This window comes from Orycteropus afer, unplaced genomic scaffold, assembly GCF_000298275.1.
Source record: "Orycteropus afer afer isolate SDZICR_OR568_19922 unplaced genomic scaffold, OryAfe1.0 scaffold00074, whole genome shotgun sequence".
Lineage (NCBI taxonomy): Eukaryota > Metazoa > Chordata > Mammalia > Tubulidentata > Orycteropodidae > Orycteropus > Orycteropus afer.
In genome coordinates this window covers 11,286,347-11,308,774 of record NW_006921661.1, presented here as the reverse complement: position 1 = coordinate 11,308,774, position 22,428 = coordinate 11,286,347, and the positions used below count along the sequence as shown (strand labels likewise).

At 40.0% G+C, this 22,428-nt stretch overlaps 1 protein-coding gene across 1 annotated transcript; it reads right to left on the bottom strand.

Moving 5' to 3' along the window:
* Positions 1–5,313: 5,313 nt before the first annotated feature.
* On the bottom strand, positions 5,314–6,267 carry LOC103197125 (olfactory receptor 51G2-like). The gene has a single exon (XM_007941005.1). The coding sequence runs from the start codon at positions 6,265–6,267 to the stop codon at positions 5,314–5,316; it is 954 nt and encodes a 317-aa protein (XP_007939196.1).
* Between the last annotated feature and the right edge of the window lie 16,161 nt (positions 6,268–22,428).

Genomic DNA, 22,428 nt, shown 5'->3' with positions numbered 1-22,428 from the left:
AAAAAAAAAAAAAAAACAATACTTTAGCTTAACTACTAATTTTAAAAAGTCTGCCTTGAGCATTATACTCTTTTAAAAACTGCCTATATAGGATCAAATTGATGACAGCAACTTGAAAGATTACAAAAGAAACATAGACGGTAATTTATGTTTGGGAAGGAACAACTCAGAAAAGGAGATTAAGAATGGTTGCGTAACTTAAAGCATATAATCAGTATCACTGAATTGTTCATGTAGAAATTGTTGAATTGGTGTTGATCTGCTGTATATATTCTCAACAACAAAAAATAATAATAATAAAAATAAATTATTTTTAAAAGAATGTATAAATTTCTTTCTATGCATTGCTTTCACTTCATCCCACAAATTTTTATATATATCATGTTAAAATACTTTGAATTACTTTCTAATTTCCCTTATGATTTCTTTGTGATCCATGAGTTATTTAGAAATGTGTTATTTAATTTTCAGTTGTTTGGGGATTTTTTATATATCTAGTTGCATTAAATTTAAATCCACTGTGGTTGGAAAACACATGCTGCATTATTTTAATCCTTTAAAATGTATTGAGATTAAAATTATGGTCCTGATATGGTCTATCTAGGTAAATATTCCAAATACACTTTAAATGAATGTATTTTTACAATTTAGGGTGTACTGTTCCATGAATGTCAAATAAGTCAAATTGATAATGTGTTTGAATTCTTGCATATGTTTACAAATTTATTATCTACTTCTTTAAATTACTGCCAGAGAGGTGTTGAAATCTCTAACTATAATTGTTAATTTGTCTATTTTTACTTTTAGTACTGTCAATTTTTCTTTTTGTATTTCGAAGTTCTGTTATTAAGTTCATGTATATTTAGAATTATTGTATATTGTGATAATTTGGCATGTTTAGCACTATAAAATGACCCTTTTTATCTCTAGTAATACACTTGGTTTTTTAAGTTAACTTTGTCTGTTATTATTATAGCTACCTAGCTTTATTCTGCTTAAACCTTGCATAGTATGTCTTTTTTCAACTTTTTACCTTTAAACTATTCTTGACTTTATATTTGAGTTAGCTCCTTGTGTAAAGCAAAGAGTTGGATCTTCTTTATATTTCTGCCACCCTTACAATCAATCATATTTTAGGCCTGATTTTAGATCATCTGTTCTCTGGCTCCAAGAAATTAGCGTCTCCTTTAAAGCATGGAAGACCTCTGACTTTGGAATAATGCTTTAAGTTAGTTAAGTTAGTTGGATGGCATGAATCTATAATCCACAAAGCATTACAACAAAAACAAATTTGCATTAATCATAACTTCGCATCACTCTGAGTGAACTCACAAGCACTTAATTGTTCATTAGATAAGCCTCTGTAGCCTTTCTTTTCCTCCTCTGTAAGGACAAAAATAGCTCTTTGCTCTATAGAGAGCAATTAGGAAATCACTTGCCCCCTGACCCATTCGTGCATAATGTAGACTAATCAGCTTGGGAAGACTTGGCTTTGAAGAACTGGGTATATACATCCTGGTTTCTATAAACTTTCTACTTCTGCCTTTCACCACCCTCCACCAATCCCTTGACTGCTAGTAGGGAAGCTTAGCAGAACAGTGTACACAAATTTTTACTTGATCTAAAAATGTGTGAGGTGAGTCAGTCACTCATTACCCAGTCACCAAGAACCCTACCTAGTCTCCCACAGACTTAGAGCATGCTTTCCAGTTAAGCCAGTAGAAGTTTTGTGACTACACTATATATCAGAGATCTCTTTTAGACCAGATTTAAAGCAAACCTTTGGGAACAAAAGTCCTTGAGAGACTGAGTTATGAATTAATAAACCCAGGGATTTTATGGAGCAATATGATCTTGAACAAGAATTTTGCATTTGCAACAAGCCAAACAACACTTGCCATTACCTAATACAAATTGTATGACAATAACATTAATGATAGCAAATGGGAATCTACTGAGTTCAATAAAAATCATTCGATTAATTGCAATTACCTTTTGCCAAGACTCCAGTCTTTCATTTATTCACTCATTCATTTAATGCATAAAGGGCCTCATGCTAAATGGTAAGGTAAAGTTAGACAAGTCAGGAAATACAGATGTGGTCTCTGCCTTCATTGAGCTTGAAATGCACACAGGGAATAAGCATTCATCAAATAACCACACACAAACATAAAACTGGTACTTTGCAGCTGGATTAAGTACTTTATGTACGTTGTTTAGTTGAATCCTCACAACATCTCCACTTTATGATGAAGAAATGAAAGTTCCAAGAGGTGAAGTATCTAACCTAAGGCCACACAGTTGATACAAGTCAGAGCTGAGATTTTAACTGAGATGTTAAAATAGCATAAAAATAAAAAGTGGGGGTTTTGGACTGATGTACACAGACTTTTTTCTTTTAAAACTACTGATGTCATATCCTAAAAGCCATTGTATATCACGCTTTGATAATCCTACTAAACTGGTATAAATGCTTTTTAGATGCTATCGCAGGACTCCCCTTTGTGCCAGCCCCTATAGTTATTCGGCCTGTGAAACAAAGGCAGGCATAATGGGGCATGCTGTGATGTCTGCTCACGGATGATACAGTTGTAGAGACCTAGGTCCCCAGATCCCCTCCAGCACTTGACTTCAATGCAGCCATGGAATAGCCAGCAGTTAAGAATGGTCATGCTATGGTGATCGGTATCATGGAGGGAGAAGACTCCAAGCTCAGAACTGCTGAGTAAAAGGCATGAATGATGAAGCCAAAGGATCCCTGCAAGCTCAAATGTGTGTCTAATATCCGAGCTTTATTGTGTTAATTCTCAGAATAGGAATTTGCCCAGCTCCAGAACTCTATATACAATGTTTTTTGTTTGTTTGTTTCCTTATTTTTGACGTTTCAAGTATGCTTATGTTTCCAAATACTATCACCTCTTCCTAGCGTTTCTGATCAAGAGTGGTAAAAGCCTCGGAGTAATGGATGTGCTGGCTCCTTGATCAGAATCTTCTTGGTATTGGGGTGGTGGGTGGTGGGTGAAGTAGACAGAGGGGACTGAATGGCATGGTACTTGCTCAGCCCAAGCTTTCTGGCCCTGACAAGAGACTTTCTTGGATAGCAAAACCTATCTTTTGAAAATCCCTTATCTTCCAAAATGTCTGGTCAACAGCTTTTGGATTTACTGTAGGCAACCATTTGGATTTACTGAAACCGTTGATTGGCACTGCCTAGACATGATATTCTAAAAGGATATTTATGAACAGAATTTTATTAGCCCTGCATCTTGGGCTCTGTGGCAGGATCTGGCCATTTTCACATGCACGGGATTGGCAATAGCCTCCAATTGGCTGACAGGCACAGGCACAGCACAAAGTTTTAAGTTCTTTGGAATCCACGCTTCAGTCCCCATGTAAATACAATCAAGTAGGGAAAGCAACCTTTCCTGTATGTAGAGTACTCCTTCTTGTCTCCAAGTTCCTTGTCCTCTCTTGTCTCTGTTCATGGAAATGATACACAGAAATGATCACAATAATTGAATTTCCAAATATCTGGATGTGGAGAGATATAGGAAATGCACTTTTTAAGAGCTCTAGCGTGACTTGTTCTATTAAATTTGAGTAGACGTTTTCCACCAGAAATATCTTTATTCAATTCTTTAAAAAAAAAAAAAAAGGCATGGATATTTTAGGATTTAGCAGACCAAGGGCAAAACTAGTGATGGGGTGGGACATCCTTCAGTTTCCAGGTTAAGTCTCCTACTAGAAGTCAGCAAGTAGTTTTAGAAAATGCTCCACAAAAATCTTATTTTCCCTGTGAGCTCCACCTTTGGAAACCATCTTCTTGACCAGGTGACAGAGGAATAATCATGCCTTGTCCCAGGGCCTCTGACTGTCCTCCTTACTTTATTCTGCTCTAGTCTATCAACTGCTTATTATCCCCATATTCCCAGACATTAAGATCTCTCAATCCTCTTCTTTCCTGAGCGTTAGCTGTCAATAAATATTTATCCCTTCATCTTCCCTTTTCATTTATCCAACAGTATGCACTGGACGCCTACTCTATTGGAAAGCTACTCCCTATAACTATTCTATGTGTTGTCACTATACATAATATAGTGTACATATATGCATATGTGTGTGTGTGTGTGTGTACTAGTTTACTATCAAAGTGTGATATATAATGACTTTTAGGATATGATATCAGTAGTTTTAAAAGAAAAAAGTCTGTATACATCAGTCCAAAATCCCCATTCTTCATCTTTATGCTAATCAGCCTGTTCCCTACTCAGGTAGAACACCTGAGTTAACTACTGTAACTACTCTATGTATGTTTACTCTATTGTATTGTTTTTGGAGGTTGAGCTATATCTATGAATAAAAGGGTCCCTGGATTCCTACTCTCATGAAGCTTACATTATTCTAGTTGATTGCCTACTTTGAAAATGCTTCTCCCACTCAAAAGTTAGTGGCTATTCCACCCTTACCACTGATCCTTAAGAAATCAGTGCTATCCAGAAGTTATAGGGAGCAGCTTTCCTAGGCTTGGCAGGGCCAAATTGTAGCTCACAGCAGAGACACACACAAAGAAAACCAAGAGGAAATTATCACTCTAGCTGCAAATAAGTGCTAGATAAATTGCACATGTACAGTGTTGTATGTATTTCTTCCCCACACACACACTTTTCTGTTCCTCGGAATATGAGCTGGTTGATAATAATTTGGGAGGAGAGGACCACTATAAAGGTAAATATAGTTTATCATTTATCTTCCTTGGGCTTAAAAATCAAATAAGAAAACAAGCAAAAAAATAAAATAAAATAGGAAAAAGAAGAGATATGCACACACATCCTTTCAGTTAGTAAGATTAAACCCCTGGGTAAGGGGATATTTCACAGTATATGTGAGTCTGAAATATTTTGGCTCTGGTCAGATAGAGCGATGAGAGTATTGTCAAGGTGGTATTTTGATATCTTTTCCAATAGATTCAATCTACAAAAAACTATAATTATAAAAAACCCAAACCAAAACCACAGCCTTTGAGTCAATTCTGACTCATAGTGACCCGATATGGCATAGTAGAACTGTCCCAAAGGGTTTCCAAGTCTGTAATCTTTACAGAAGCAGATTGCCTCATCTTTTTCCCACAGAGGAGCTAGTGGGTTTGAACTGATGACTTTTCAGTCAGCAGTCAGGTGCTTAACCACTGCACTATCAGGGCTCCTTAACTATAGTTGATTGAGATGACAGTGCCCTCTCTATAAAGGGCTTGCTTCATCATTACTCTCTGGGTTCCCCTATGAACCCTAAGATGCCATTGGTCCATCTGCCATTCTAGGAGACATCAATCCTCTTCTTCTGGAAGCGCTTTAGGAGGCCCTGGCGGATCTGTTTAGACTTGACGCAGTAGACAATGGGGTTCATGAAAGGCGGAACCAAGAAGTGCAGGTTGGCCATGAGCACTGCTAGAGCAGGATAGTTGTGCTTCTCTACTCGGTGCAACACAGACAGCCCCAGTTTGGGCAAATAAAAGATGAGAACAATGCAAAGATGTGAGACACATGTATTTAGTGATTTGATCCGTTCCCCAGGTGATGCGATGCCCAGCACGGTCTGTAGGATCAATGCATATGAGAGCATGATCAGGGAAGAGTCAAGTCCCAGTGAGAAGAGGATGGAAACCAGGCCAACCAGACTGTTGACCTGGGTATCTGAGCAGGCCAGAGCCACAAGGTCACAGTGTAGGCAGTAGCAGTGTGAGAGTATGCTGACCTGGGGAAAGAGCAGACGTCGCAGGAGGATGGGTCCTGGGAGGTTGAGCAGAACAGCCCTCACTAGAATGGCAGCCCCCACTTTGGCCATGGCTGAGTGGGTAAGGATTGTGGCATAGTGCAAAGGGTTCCGGATGGCAACTATGCGATCGAAGGCCATGGCCAGCAGCACACCAGATTCCACATAGGTGAAGGCATGAATGAAGAACATCTGTGCTGCACAGAGGTTGAAGGGCAGCTCCCGAGCACCTAGCCAGAAGAGCCGCACCATGGTGGGGAAGGTAGAGGCACAGAGGCCCAGATCAGATGCTGCCAACATGGACAGGAAGACATACATGGGTTCATGTAGGGTTGGGTCTGTGCGGATCAGGAACAGGATGATACTGTTGCCAAAGATGGAAACCACACAGATCAAGTTGATAGGGATGGACACCCAATGATGAGAGGCCTCCAGGCCTGGAAAGCCAGTGAGGAGGAATGTAGTGTGTGCAAAAGTGCTGGTGTTGCAGGAGAACATAGCGATTCCAGGAGGGAATTGTCCACCCTAGGGATAAGAAGTATTCATTCATTTTGGTATTATGTAGAAGCCCTGGTGTACCCCTGGTGATGCAGTGGTTAATATGCTTGGCTGCCAACCAAAATGTCAGTAGTTCAAACTCACTAGCTGCTTTGAAGGAGAAAGCTGTGACAGTCTTCTGTAAAGATTACAGTTTGGGAAACCCTGTAGGTCAGTTCTACTCTGTCTCATAGATCACTATTAGTTAGAATTTAGTTGACAGCAACAGGTTGTTTTTTGCTATGTGTGTGTATGTGTGTGTGTGTGTCTGTGTGTTTAAATGTAGGCTATGAGGGAAGATTGCCCCATATTTTGTCTTAATCTATGATAGAAACCTAATTCTTAGAAGCTCCATTCCCTTCCATTTTCTGGCTAGTTTAATTTTCTTTTTGAATAAAGAGGTATTGAATAAATTTTCTGCTTGATCTTATGGCTTAGGGTTATTTCTTTAGCCACTCAAATCTTTACTAAGCAACGATCTTCTCTTCAGCCTAAGAAATCTCCTTTTTTCATTTAAGCTATAGCTAAAAACCTACCTCCTCCAGAGTATTTTCTCAGACTAAATGATAAAGAGTAAATTTCTGTTGAAATTTAATAGCTTTTGGTGAATTCCTGATGCTTTTCTACATAAAATACCACATCATCTGTAACTACAAATCATTTTACTTCTTCCTTTTCAATCTGAGTGCCTTTATTTTATTTACTTTCCTAAGTGAACACCTTCATATAACAAGCACCTACACTAAGAAATGAAATATTGTCAAAGCCCCAGAAACCTTCTTGTGACTCCTTCCAGTCACTTCATCCTTTGGGTATAACCACTCTCCTGGCTTCCAATGCTACAAATTAATTTTCTTGATTTTTGAAATCTATATGACTGGAGTCATACAGTACGAATATTATGTTTCTGGCTTCCTTCACTCAACTTTATGTCTGCAAGATTCATCCATATTGCTGCATGTAGATGTAGTTCATTTACTCTCATTGCTGTATAATTTTCCATTGTATGTCTACACCTCAACACATTTATACATTCTACTTTTGGCATACATTTGAATGCTTTCCAATTTGGAGCTAGTATAAATATTAAGTGCTGCCATGAACATTATAATGCATGTCTTTTGTGAACACATATATGCATTTCTGTCAGGTATATGCAGTTGATTCTCATTTTTTGCAGAAGCTATTGTCTATAAAGTTTCCATGAACACTGAATTAGTGAATATTGAACCACTTCTCTAAGAGAAATACAAGGTTAGTTTCTGCAAGCCTCTGGGCACATTTTGGTCAACCACTCTATACATAACCTTGTTTTATGTGTGTTTCTGTTTAAAGATATATTATTTAATATATGTTGTTAATTTATTAACATTGAACTCATGGCCAACATCACTATAACATGCCTGAACAGAGCTTATCTAACATGTATTTCCTCTGTAAGTCCTTCTCTATAGCTTTCTTGGGCTTAGGAACATTGGGTAGCACTTCAGCACAATGCTTGCAGCCATTTTAAACAGTGAAATCACCTACAAAAAGCACAAAAATGTGAAAAACATGGCACAAAATAGACTGTGAAAAGGATACTTGTTTACAGCATGAGAGCTAAAACAAGGTAGAGTGTTGCTTGTTCAACTTCAGCTGGGAACTTGCACATTGTTTAATTCAAAATTTTTCCACCCTGGGCATTGTTGGAGAAACATAATTAAAAACAAAATCTGCTGTCTTAGCCAGCTCTCCATAAAAGTAGAAGATAAAGAAAGAAATTTTATTTAAACCAAACATAATGCACATCACAAACAATTTACTAAAGAGACTGCAAAAACAAAAAGGAATTCTATCCTTTAATACAGCTAAGCAGATGCAACCCATATTGTACACACATTGTCACCCTAAAATCACCTAGTAATTGGGCTAGCCACCTGTGTTTTCTAATTGCCTTTATCCAAAGGAAAAAAAAAAAAAAAAAAATCTCATCTTTATGACCAGAGGTAGGTTTGCAACTTGGAGCCAAGTGTCAGCTGAAGTTAGGCTCCCATCCTCCCAGGAAACTGATACATAAGGGTGCTATCTTCCTTGACTGATTACATTTCAAAGAGAAGACTTCCAGTTCCTTCAGGAAGCACACCTGAGTTGTAAAATTGGTGAGGGGCTTATTTAGCCTTTAAAAGTACATGCATTTCAAAATGGCAGAGAAAGAACTTAAAGTATTTCAAAATAAGTGCTCCAAGCAAAGGGTGGGGTAGAGAGCACTTCCCTTTCTTCAGCAGAGAATCAAGCCTCTCTTTGGTTTGGTCCATTCTTTCTTCTAATTTGTATTTGCCCTTACAGCATGTCCGTGACAGATGACAAATGTTCCACAAGTATTGATTTTGGAGTTACAATGTTTAGCCAGCAGGCAAATTTGCAAACATGGAATCACAAATAATGAACAGCAACTGACCCTAGAATAATTTTTGTGACATAAGCTATGCATATATTCAACTTTAGTAGATCCTTCCAAACAGTTTTCCAATGTGATTGTACCAATTTACATTCACATCAGCAGAGTAGAAGAGTTTCCTTGTTCTATATCCTCAACAATATTTGATTTTGTTGATCTTTTTGTTATAGCCATTCAGGATGCAAGTAGCAGTATTGCATTGTAGTTTTAATGCACATTACCTTGATTACTAATAAAGTCAGTACCTATTGATATGTTTATTGGCTATTTGAATATCTTCCTTTTGAACATTTTTCATATTGATCTATAGAAGTTTTTAAAAATATTCTGCATAGTCACTGTGCATTTTCATGCTTTTAAGAGGCTGGTCACTTTTTAACTGCAATTTAGTATAAGTTATGTAACCTCACAGAGCTTCGGTTTTCTTGTCTGCAATATCTGCATCATGTAACAGCTTAATCCTATAAAGTGAGAGAGCTAGTAAAGCTGCTATGACATAGTATTTTCTCACATATTTCTTTCCCCTTATTAGTGAAAGTCTAAGACTCTTTCAGGATAATTTTCTTTATAATAATAGTCCAGAAAGATAACCCCTTGAACTACACCAAAATGCCATTATTCCCTCTTCTGCCCATTATTTAGATGTATATCTTTAGTAAACTGTAGGGCTACAGATGGTGGAGGAAAGGTTCATAGAGGGAGTCATTTCACCCATCTCAACCCTCCAGACAGTCTCCCCAGGCTAAGTGTAGTACGCACATGCCTCTAGCAAAGATGAGTCCACCACAGTCTAATTATGTGCTTATTCTATATATGTGTGAACAATTATCAAGGTCAGGACCACCACTCTGTATGAGTGTAGAGGGCACTGTTCACATTTTAATCACAGCCCTGGAACTGTGGTTCTCAGCCAGTGCAGCCACAGTAGGTGGCCCTGATCAGGAGCCAGAAACTGCACTGCCAGCTCAGAACTGGTGAGGAGACAGGTAATATACACTGACAACATTTTGGAAGAAAGCATTGAATATGATGATACACACACAAGAGGAGGTCTCAGGAGAGTACTGAGTTGGCAGTCAGTGGCAGGGGACAGGGGTAGAGAAATGATACCTACCTCACAGAGCTGGAGAATGTTTGTCTTCATTATCATTGTGCCCCAGAACCTAGCACAGGATCTAGCACAGAATGGAACTAAATAAACATTTGGAGAAAGAATAAGTAGATGATTTGACTTATGATTTACAAGCACTGTCTTACAAAGGCGAATTTCTGCTATATTTCAAGCACAGAGCTAGGAAATAGGTACACAGCAAGGAAAGTTAAATATGTTCATTTATTCCAACCTGAGTGTGCACAATTACACCAATTAGTTTGTGATAATGATGTTAATGATGATAGTAAGAGTAATTGCAAAGATTTATCTATTTAGGATCAAAGTGACAACAGCATCTCACAAAGTTAGATGAGCTTAGGGAGCAATGAGTTTATATTAATGATGGTGGGATAATTTGGAAAAACATACCAAGAACAGTTCCACACTGTTGCAGACTGTAAAGATTATAGTTAACAACCTTAGCTTAGTGTGTGGCATATGGTCAATAAGTGTTAGCAACTATTCTTTTATTTTATTTTATCTTATTTCATTTTGGTGAAACTATACACAGCAAAGGATACACCAGTTCAATAAATTCTCCATGTACAATTCAATGACATTGTTTACATTCTTCAGGTTGCAAAGTAAACAATTTCAATTCACAATTTCACCACAAAGGTGTGGTTAAAAAAAAAAAAAAAGTAAAACTGTTCACTACAGATTAATAAATAAGCACAAGTAAGTCTGTGCTTACCTTCCTTATTAGGTAATCCACCCCTGTCAGGAATTGTAAATTTGAAAAACGGTTCTGATTCTGTAGGAAGGAGCTATGGGGTTGGAACAGAGACAGATGCCAGCCACCTCTAGAAGCAGAATCTTAATGTGGTGAAAAAACGTGAAATTGTTCACTGCATATTAGTAAGTAAGCACAAGTAAGCCAATGCTTACCTTGCTTATTGGGTGATCTGACACAGCCCAAGGACCAAGAATCAAGTGATGTCTGATGCAAGGGAGGTTGTATCCTCCTCCTCCTCCTCCTGTTTCTCTAATGCTTCAAGGTGATAAGGGAGTTCACCAAAAAGTTTTGACCTTGCCACATAAGAAAAGGACAAGAATACTGACCTCACAGGGTGACTGAAAACATAAGAAAGAATATAAACCGTTTAGCACCTGTTGTTGTTGTTTTGTGCCATCCAGTCCTCGGAAGGAAGGTTGGGCAATCCTACTTCCATAGTGATACTGCCTCGGAAACCCAAGGAGGGGTCGCTATGAGTCAGGGCTGACTCGACGGCACATAACAACAACAACAACAACAGTCAGACCTGACTCATAGCGACCCCTCCTTGGGTTTCCGAGGCAGTATCACTACGGAAGTAGATTGCCCCATCTTCCTTCCAATGAGTGGCTGATGGGTTTGAACCGCCAGCCTTCTGGTTAGCAGTCAAGTGCCTTAGGTGCTATGCTACCAGAGCACCTAGTAGGAATTTATTTCCTTAGGAGCAAGGATAGCAAGACTTCACCTTGCATGCTTTGGGCACATCATCAAGAAAGACCAACTGCTGGAAAAAGACATCATATTTGATAAAGCAGAGGGTCAGTGAAAAAGAGGGAAATTCTCCATGGAATAGACTAACACAATAGCTGCGACAGCGGGCTCAGACGCACCAGTGATTTTGAGGACGGTGCAGTACCAGGCAATGTTTGGTTCTGTTATACATAAAGTCCACGAGTTGGAGCTGACCTGACAATACCCTAGGGGTTCACACCCATTATCTCATGAAATCTCCCTCCTTCCAAAGTCTGTGAGTGGCATCATCATCCCCCTTCTGTAGATAAGCAAATAGAGGCTGGGAGGTGAAGAAACTTGTCAGTGATCACACTGGAAGTAAGCAGAAGAGTCAGGCTCTAAGTACAGTCTATTGATTCCAAAGTCATGCATCCATCTGTTTCTCAGCATCCTCATCCATAAAATTTTAAAAACTATTATCTACCTCTTGAAGTCATTGTAAGGATTAAATGAGAATACTTGTAAAACACTTATTATGTGCCTGTCACACAATACGCACTAAAAATATCTACAATGACTAATGCTTATTGGATATTTACTACCCTCTGAAGTGAGTACAATTATCATTCCCATTTTGCATATGGGAAGACTGAGCCACCTAATGGTTGGATAACTTACCTAAAATTATGAAGTTAGAAAGTGGGTCCACCAGGGTACAAATTCAAGCAGTCTGATTTCAGAGCCCACACTCAAGCATTGTTGTGCTGCTTCTTTTTGTTAGCCATAATTATTAATGCTGCAAATTTCCATTCCCCAAATAAAAAGGGATTACAGATTTATGGGATCTTCTCATTTATCACCCCTGCCTCCTCCCTCACTTCTTACGTGCATTAATCCTTGAGTTGTCCCATAGTAGAGTCCTAAGATTATAAGCAGCCCAAGTGCTTATTGTTTATTCCTGTGTGGTACACTATGTGAGTTTAATTACAGGCTCATGGTCTAGGCATATATGTAGAACAACTTTCTCCTCAAAGCAGTAATGTCCTAAGAGAGCAAAGAAGAAACTTAGTAAAACCATGTTTGGAAAGAGAAAGATGATAGGGGTAGAGAATAATGCAGAGAAGACCCACAAACCAAACTCACTGCTGTTAAGTTGCTTTTCTGACTCATAGCGACCCCTCCTTGGGTTTCTGAGGCAGTATCTCTATGAAAGTAAATTGCCCAATCTTCCTTCTGAGGAGTGGCTGGTGGTTTTGAACCGCCAGCCTTCTGGTTAGCAGTCAAATGTCTTAGGCACTATGCCACCAGAGCTTCTCTTTCTGAGAAGGAAAGGAAAAAAAATTAAACTACACTCTGCCCCTCTACCATCTTATTGGAACTCCAAGAGACCATGAACAGAACAAAGATATTTTTTCTTTCTCTAATCGGGAAAGTCTGTCCTCAAATGTCTCTTGACTTGAAAGCTAAGCTATGATCAATAAGCAAAAGGAAATGACCTAACTTAGAGAAGTTTGGAGATCACTTTCTCCCAAGATTTCTGTAGCAACCAGGTATTCGTCTCCAGCACTCAAGGCTTAAAGCCTCTGGCTATGGCAGCTGAGTATTGGGACTGAAGAAGCCCCAAGCCTGGAACCAAGGGGGAGGTTACAGGAAAATGAGCCCTGACACTGCAGCCCTTGCCAACAAAGATTGTCAGGAGCTAGGGAAGGTCTCATGCTTGCCCAGGGGCATATCTAAGGTATGGAAGGTATGGTACATGCCTTGGATGCCACTTGAAGAGGGCTGTTTCCATTAACCATGCAGTTTCCATCACCAGCGTGAGGGATCAATCAGCAAAACTAATACGTTCATATCAGAGCCCTTTCCCGACTTCAGAGACTTCTTCTCCCACTGCCTCCATCCCCCCATCCCTCCCCACAATCTCCACATCCAAAGGAGCAGCCCTGCATCAGGTGATGGCAGCTTCTGAAGTTGCCCAGGCCAAGGCCTCCCATCCACCCATCAGCAAGTCAAATGCCCTCTTTCTCCTGAGAAGTTTCTAGACTTTAGGGATTGTTTTCTCCAGCAAACTGGATGTAAAAAGAACCCAAAGCTGGAGAAGAGCCAAGGTGATTGGTGAGAGAGAGAGAACCTTCCAGAGCCAGCTTTCTATAAAATGGTCTCTCTTCTATGAAAATGAATAATAGAGCCCCCAGGGTGGAGTTTTGATTATTAGGTTAGTTGTTGAAGGTGCACAATGATGCTAAAAATAGATGTCAGATTTTTGGACAAGTACATAATTTCAGTGCTTGCCACAGGTGCTATTTTCCATAGATGTGTCGCTGTGTTAACATCAAGCTCTCGATGCTGCTGTGCTTTGGCCAAGCTCGGAAATCAGCTTGGTATCAACCCATCTAGGCTGGACACCCGTAACTAGTCAGTCACAGACGCTTGTCTCTGGGGTCTCCAGCTCCCCCTTACCAACTCAGACCTCTACCTCCTGCCGCTTTCTAGCTGTTGGAAGTTATCATTATTGTCTAGGGACAAATGGGTGAATGTGTAAGAGGTGTCCCCTACATCTCCTTCCCCACACCACATCCAACCAGAGAAATAATTGAAGGGTATTGCATTAATGTTGTTGTTGTTGTTGTTGTTGTTGCTGTTGTTTGCCGTCGAGTCGGCCCTGACTCATAGCGACCCCTCCTTGGGTTTCCGAGGCAGTATCACTACGGAAGTAAGATTGCCCAACCTTCCTTCCGACTTAAATCTGAAAGCTATTAATGACATTGCAGTGAAATCCGATTAAAGGAATAAAACTGGAATTTTCAAAAGATTGTATAGTTTATTGATGTGGAGTCCACATAGGAAAAAAAATCATGATTATGAAATAAATCTGATTCTTTTTTATTTATACTATCCTTTACATATCTCTTTAAATATTTTTTAAACAATAGACCCCCTTCAAATCTGATTATATCCGTTGCCTCATTTAGAAAGTTAGCAACCAAAATTCTTGATTAGATTTAACTGGTGAGGCCTGGTTACTTATGAGGAATGGTTTGGGAATATTGCTAGTATTGAATGATAAAAAATTGAAAGAATCAAAGATAAGATAGTATCAATCTGGCACAAAGGCCTTTTTCTGTAATCACTGGCACTAAAGAATATATCGTAACTCGGCCTTCTTTGATCTTCCCTCCTAATAGATAAATATGAGATATCTGCAAATGTGATTTCATAGTATAAATAATTTGTGTCTATTAAAAGCATATACCTCTTCATATTGTCATTCCAGGTGTTGGAATTGTTGTTGTTGTTGTTGTTGTGTGCCGTCGAGTCAGCCCTGACTCATAGCGACCCCTCCTTGGGTTTCCGAGGCAGTATCACTACGGAAGTAGGATTGCCCAACCTTCCTTCCGAGGAGTGGCTGGTGGGTTTGAACCGCCAGCCTTCTGGTTAGCAGTCATGTGCTTTAGCCACTATGCTACCAGAACAGCATATTACATATATTTTATTGTGCATTTTCGTCCTATGCAGGCAGCACAGAATTAGAAGAATGGGCTGTAATCTATATGTGTCTATTAAAAGCATATACCTCTTCATATTGTCATTGCACGCATTGGAGTAGAGTGGCATATTACATATATTTTATTGTGAATTTTCATCCTATGCAGGCAGCACAGAATTAGAAGAATGGGCTGTAATCTATAGCACCTGAGTTTGAATTCTTACTTCACTACTAATTAGCTGCATGACTGTGGGCAAATTTCTTAACCCCTCTGTGTCCTAATGGTCTTATCTGTAAAATGGGGGCAAAAAGAGTACTTTACTCATTAGTCTGTGGTGAGGGTTAAATGAGTTCATGAAGAAATCATAAGCCCTTAATAAGTATAAGCTATGATTAGCTTTACACAGTTAGCAGCCTTCCTTACCTGGGTTCATTTAGGATGAGATGAGAAGTGTTTCACCCCTCTTCTGCTCCAACTAGTCAAAATATATCCTGTAAGGGGAGACTAAACAGCAGGCCCAGACTGAGACAGAGGACAAACTGGGCCTACAACAGGATGCAAGACACCTATCAGATGCAGCCTATGCCTGGAGCAGCCATTGCAGGTGAGCCTAGGAGCCATCTATCATTTGATTTTCCAGGTTTGGCAAGTTAACTGTGGAGTGGGGAGGAGTAGTGTTTCCTTTTATGATGAGGTTTACCATGTTTCTGGGTCTAGATCAGCAAGGAACAGGCAAAAGGGGCAATGGTGTGATAAGAGCTTATCACAGATGCTCACCCAAAGTACATTATGATGTAAGAGGGAGGATCAGTAAAGGTTGTGAGACCACTCTCACCTCTCAGGTTAGGAAAAGATCTGGAGAGAAGCTGCCCTGCCCTAGGCAGAGACCGTTCAGCACTGTCCAGAGGCAGACACGCTGTTGTCAGCCTGCAATGCAAGGCCTAGGTGCTCAATCTCCTCACCCCAAGCCCCAGCTGAGTGGCCTTAGCCCCAGCACTCACCGCAGCTCCAGAGCTTGTGTCTCCTCTCATCTGTCTCTCTGTTTGTGGAAAGCATTTCTTGCTTGGTCAATAAAGATCAGGACTTTATATTCCTCCGGATGGAAATAGGAAAATAACAGGTCTGCTGGGATCCGAGTGCAAATCCAAGAGAGTTTCATACTTGAACTTGCTAAATCCCTTGAGTGCTGGGCCAGGCAGCTCTGGGACCTGGAAGGACGCTTCAGGCAGTACATCCTGATGATTCAGCACCTGGTGATTTTTCTTAGGGGCCACCAAGAGGATACTAAAGTGTCCCATACTGAGCACCTGCTCTTCCCAAACAGCCTAGCCCCATGAATTGCCTGGTGACACATGGTGTACCAGGCAGGTGGGAACTAAGGAGATGAATCTGGAACACACTCTATCCTTCTGGGGCAACAGAGGTGGTAATGAATTTCACTTCTATGGGGAATGGACACAGGCTTTCCCAAAATTCTGGCAAAGAGAAATCAGGCAGCATAGCGAAGACATGTGAGTGCTTGAGACATGAAAGTGTTAGAGAGGAGAAAAGGAGTTTCCATTCATCTTTATGCCTGTATCTAGGGAAGGAAGGTGGTTGAAAGTAAAGCTTTAATGATGAAGCCGTATCTCTCTGTCTCTCCCAGTAATACCCTTGGAGATCACAGATCAAGAATGATGTAGTGGCAAAGTTCTGCTCTATTTCTGGATCTGTCACTTACTAACTGAGTGATAGCATGCAAATCACTTTTCCTCATATGCTTGGGGCAAAGGATATTTCGTGGAATCAGAATTATGAGAACTGTCTTCAGTAACCTGTCTGGAATCCCCACCACACATGGTCAGAGTATTTTGTTTTTTTTTTTAAAAGAAATAATTTGATTTGTTGAAAAGATGGTATAAAGAGTTCTTGATTACCCTTTTCCCAAGGGTTCGCATCTTACACAATAATGGTACATTTGTTAAAACTAAGAAATTATTATTAGTATTCTACTATTAACTATACTCCAGACATTATTAACGTAGTGCCTAAGGCACTTGACTGCTAACCAGAAGGCTGGCAGTTCAAACCCACCAGCCACTCCTTGGAAGGAAGATGGGGCAATCTACTTCTGCAGTAATACTGTCTCAGAAACCCAAGGAGGGGTCACTATGAGTTGGGTCTGACTCGATGGCACATAATAACAACAACAACCAGACATTTGGATTTTACCAGTTTTTCCACTAATGTTCTTTTTCTGTTCCAGGATCCAGTACAGGTTATCACATTTTACTTGGTTATTATTTTCCTTTCATCTTTTCCGATCTGGAGTAAAGGGAGTTTCTCAGACTTGCCTTGTCTTTTATGACCTTGACAGTCTTGAATAGCACTGGTTAGGTATTTTGTCAGAGATTTTAATTCACCAACTTGAGCTAGCCACTCCTTCTCTCTCTCCATCATGGAGAGGAGAATATCTAAAGGTGACAGTCTACACCCCAAGATGTCTGGATTCTCTTTGTTCCACACCAGGTGCCATATGTCCTGGAGATTACAGAGCAGGGCATTTCAAGGTTCATTCTGCTTGATGTTGTAAGCAGTTCCTGAGATCATCCAAGTGGTCCTTCTAACCTGGACACCAATCTTGTCCTCCATGGATCCCAAGATAGTCCTTCCCATACCTATTACACACCTCTTTTCATTCATTTCAATTTTAGTTTTTAAAAAATTGAAGGATTTTATTATGTTACAGGTTCTGAAAATAAGATTATAATTTTTAATGGATTATTAACTGTGTTTTGTTAAAAAAAAATACAGATTTAAGAGAGCTTAATTTGAGAGCACCCTATCTTTTCTTAAGATTGTCTAGAAATTCATTCTAGGATCCTTTCTTACACTGAAACTTCAAACTAATAAATGTGGTCAAGACCAGGTTGTCTCCCAGTTTTGGATGGAAGATAAATGGAAATAGACAAGTGAAACACAAGACTGATCCTAGGAGCACTAGAGAGTGCTCCCCATTCTACTCATTCTAAAATCTGTATTATCTGATAGGCTTTAAATGAGTCCACAAAATCGGGGTTCTTTTACTCACAGTGCCAAATAGATTAACCTACATGGGGTTATGTCTTAAGCCAGGTCCTCTAGATAGGCTTGAGCTAAGATTCAAATATTGACATTTTATTCAGAAGGTAATGAGAATGGGGTTGGGGAGGAATGAGGAACTCTGAATAAAAAGAAAGGGAAGTGAGGCAAGGGAAAATGCAAAACAATCCAATGGATGCGTTATCACACTGGGAAATTATTCCTAATGAATTTCTAGAAGATACAGTAGATTCCTCAGCCAGTTTATCAGAAAGATTGCAAGGAGGAGCTACACCTTGAAGTAGTACATAGAAGAGAAGGAGGAGGGTTTATTTGTCCCACTCTCTCTAGTCTCCCATTTCCCATTGGTCAATGTTTACCCCATGGAGAGCTAACTTCCTGTACTTTTTGGTTATATCATTGGGCCCTATAGTGGTCGTTAAGAAATCTGGATCCCAAGCCCTTGAGTGGGATGTTTCATCCAAATCTCAGAGTATATGTACAGAGTGGTGAATGAACTGGTAGGGTGTTAAGGCATAGAATAAAAGAAGAGATCAGAGGACTGAGATGGTACACAAGTTTGGTAACCAATACATATCACCCTAAAAGACGGTGGTAGAGAAAAATCTTTCCAATAGGAAGGACATCAAACAAGGGGTTGGGTTGTCCACTTTGCTTGGAAGAAAAGATAAAGTGATGTATCATTTCACATTGACCATGTCATGCAGTTTTACCTGTTGGTCAGAGGCTTAGAAAAAATAAGATAGAAAGATTGATGACCAAAAGTTATGAGTAGAGATTACATGTTGAATTTCTAAGAAACAGTCCAGAATACAAAAATATTTTAGTCCTATGTGAATACCACCAGAAAGTATCCAGTGAAGAGAACACATTCAATTATCAGGTAGAAAAGATTATCCATCCTGTGAATGCTGATCAGCCTCAATTCTAGCTGTCTATTGATTGTTCATGTCCTTATTAGTAGCAATAAATAGATAAGACTTGATGAGGGAAGCCCATGCTATTGAGCATAGGCAGAACCTCTATTCAGATGAGTAAATTCTACTATGGGCACTTGTACACAAAAGGTCAACTCTGAGCCTGATTTTTCACCATTTCTAGGAGAGTCTAGACAGTCTTCTAGTGGCAGGTTAGTTATGTTGAGCCAACAGCAATTTGTCTTCATAAAATAGGTACATATTCCAAAGACAGATTCACTTTTCTCACCTTCAGTGCTTCTGTCAGCACCACCAAAAAAAAACATACACCATCAAGTTAGCCCATAAGGACATTCCAGCAACATCCCTTGTAACCACAGAACTCATTTTACGGTCAAAGGATTCTGTTACTGGGCTCACCCTATGGAATGCACTGGTCTTATAATGTACCCCATCAGCTAGAAGCAACTGGCCCAGTAGAACTGTGGGATGAACAGCTAAAGGCTCAGGTATGGCACCCGTTTGAAAACCCCACTGTACCAAGCGACTGGTACACCATGTAATCCTCAGCCTATATGACTATGAGACCAGAAGAACTAGATGGTGCCCAGCTACCACTGTCAACCACTCCGAGGGGGATCTATGTAGGAGATCCTAGATAAAGAGGGAGAACAATGTGAAACAAAACTCAAAATCATTTGGAGGGGAAAAAAAAAGGACCAGTTTTGCTGGTCTGATAGAACCAGGTGGAACCACTGAGACTATGGTCCCTAGCTACACTTCTGGAATTGAACCTGTGGCTTCCAGCCAAACAAAAGACAGGCATATGAGGTGAACATTTACAGTAAATAGATACATTCCTTGGAGAGAACAATCATGGGAGAAAGAAGGGGTGTTTATGCACAGGGAGACAGCTCAGGGGGGCAGAAGTGCATGGAGGGATAGACACAGGGAAGAGGTAACTATTGGGAAGAAGTGGGAGGGGAGCTGTTGTATTATGGTAAATTGTAGTCAATGTCTTGAGACAACGTGTATGTGAGCTGCTATATGGAAAGTGAATTTGCTCTGTAAACTTTTACCCAAATCACTATAAAAAAAAATAAAAATAAAACCCACTGTATGATATTTGAAAAGTGTCATATAAATTCTGGATAGGCTTTAAATCATCAACCAATATATGGGTATTATTTTCATATCCAGTATATATATATACACTGGTCAGAGAATCAAGGCAGAGAGAGAAAAGTAGCTCCAATTACTGTCACAGTAGTAACTCATTTACAGAACTTTCTTCTTTCCATCTCCACAACATAAAGCTTGGCCAGTTTGAAGGTCCTGGTAAAGAAGAGAGAAACCCTTCAACCAAGAGAAGCAAACCTGGTTCTAATCAATTGAAATCTCCAACTATATCCTATTTGGGATTTCTTAACCCATTGAAGAAACAGGCAGAGGTTAGGGTTCCTATACTGGCTTGAATGACTTATCTCCATTAGCAAGAGGACTTAGGTTGCTGACACATAATGGAGTGAAGAATTTATTACTAAAACTCAAGGTATACACTAGAAAGATGCCTAGTTCTCATTGCCTAATAACAATAGCCAATGTTTTAAAGACAGAAACGCTAAGGACACTGATCCCCCAGGAACAAAGATTTGGGTCACATCACCAGTAAAAGAATACTGAAATACTGAAGCACAGGGAGTAAGGGGAATTTGCAATGACTGGCATCTTTGACCTTGTAGCAATTAACAAGGTGAGCACAATGCCAGCTATGCATGTTTTTGTTGTGGTGGTGTGCCGTTGAATCAGCCCCGACTTATAGCGACCCCTCCTTGAGTTGCCGAGGCAGTATCACTACGGAAGAAGATTGCCCAACCTTCCCTCCGAGGAGTGCTATGCATATATGTTATGTTAATTGATTGTGTGCATATTGTTGGACAGGTACCAAAACAATCCTGTGATAGATGCATCTATAAACCAATTGCCTTCTGAGTCATGGCAACTCCACGTATGTCAGTGTGGACTTGTGCCCATGGGTTTTCAATGGCTGATTTTTCAGAGGTAGATCACCAGGGCCTTGCTCAGAGCACCTCTGAGTGGGTTTGAACTGAGAACCTTTAGGTTAGCAGTCAAGTGCACCAAGTGTACCACTTTGGGACCTTCCATGCATTAATGCTGTTGTTCTTAGGTAATGCTGAGTCAGTTCCAACTCACAGTAATCCCTCTGTACAACACATCGAAATAGTGCCAGGCCTGCACTAACCTCATAGTCATTGTTATCCTTAAGCCCATTGTTGCAGCCACTGTATCAGTCCACCTCATTAAAGGTCTTCCTCTTTATTCACTGACCCTCTACTTTACCAACCATGGTGTCCTTTATAGGGACTGTTCCCTCCTGATAACATGTCCAAAGTACATGACACAAAGGATCACCATCTTCACTACTAAGGAGCATTCTGGCTGTATTTCTTCCCAAACAGATTTGTTTGTTCTGGTAGTCCATGCTACATTCAGTATTCTTCAACAACACCACAGTTCAAAGGCATCGATTCTTCTTTGATCTTCCTTATTCTTTGCCTAGCTTTCACATGTATATTGAAGTAATGAAAAATACTATGGCTTGGGTCAGGCACACCTCAGTCTTCAAAGTGGTATCTTTGCTTTTCAACACTCTAAACCAGTGTTTTGAAACAGATTTGTCTAATGAAATTTGTCGTTTGATTTCTTGACTGCTGGTTCCATGGGCATTGATTGAGATGCAAGTAAAATGAAACCCTTGACAATGTCAATATATTCTCTATTTACCATGGCCAATACATGCATTAATACCTTTGCTTAATTAGATGAGTAAATTGAAGCTCCATGAGATGGGCACCCAGCTAATAAATAATAGGTCAGCACTGTCCACATCTGCCTTATTTTGAAACCTATGCTCTTTTCATATCCGTACTCTTTCCAACAGTGCTTATTCAATTTCTGCAACAAACAAAGGGTCTACCCTGATGTGAAGCAGTCATTTTCTGAGTATTTTGTTTTTGTTTTTTCACTGTTTCCACTCTGCTTTCAAACCAAATATAGTGACATGGTTTTGGTAGATTTATCACTTTTATTACCAAACAACCAGATAGAATGACAGGATCTGCTCTCCACGGTACCCACCCACCTTCCCATTCCCGGAGCTCTAACCAAGGCCATCAGCAGAAGTCTCTGTGTCCCTGACAGGAGTAAGGTAGTAAAATCACCCTTACTTTTCTAAGAGTCCAGTTCCTTTCTTATGCCCTAGTAAGTGACGTTTTCCCCAGAGGCAGTTAGGCACAGTCCCAATATTACCAAACAACACAGCAGGCCACTATTTCAAGTCCAGAGACAGCCCCAAGATCGGCAGGACACATGGCTGGCTGCTAAATGAAGACTCCGCTGCGTGCAGGGTCCAAGTGTGCCTAAAAGCTGCAGACCTTTCTCAACACTTCTCCTTATACAATGGAAGCAGACCACATCCCTAAAGCAGCTACTCAGCTGCTCCAATAGATTCCACCACGGAGTTACACCAATTTCACCACAGGGAATAACGACATCCAGCTGCCCAGCCACTCTAA

Excerpts from the sequence above, each read along its gene's own strand:
- LOC103197125 (XM_007941005.1), bottom strand. The coding sequence starts at position 6,267 with ATGTTCTCCTGCAACACCAGCACTTTTGCACACACTACATTCCTCCTC.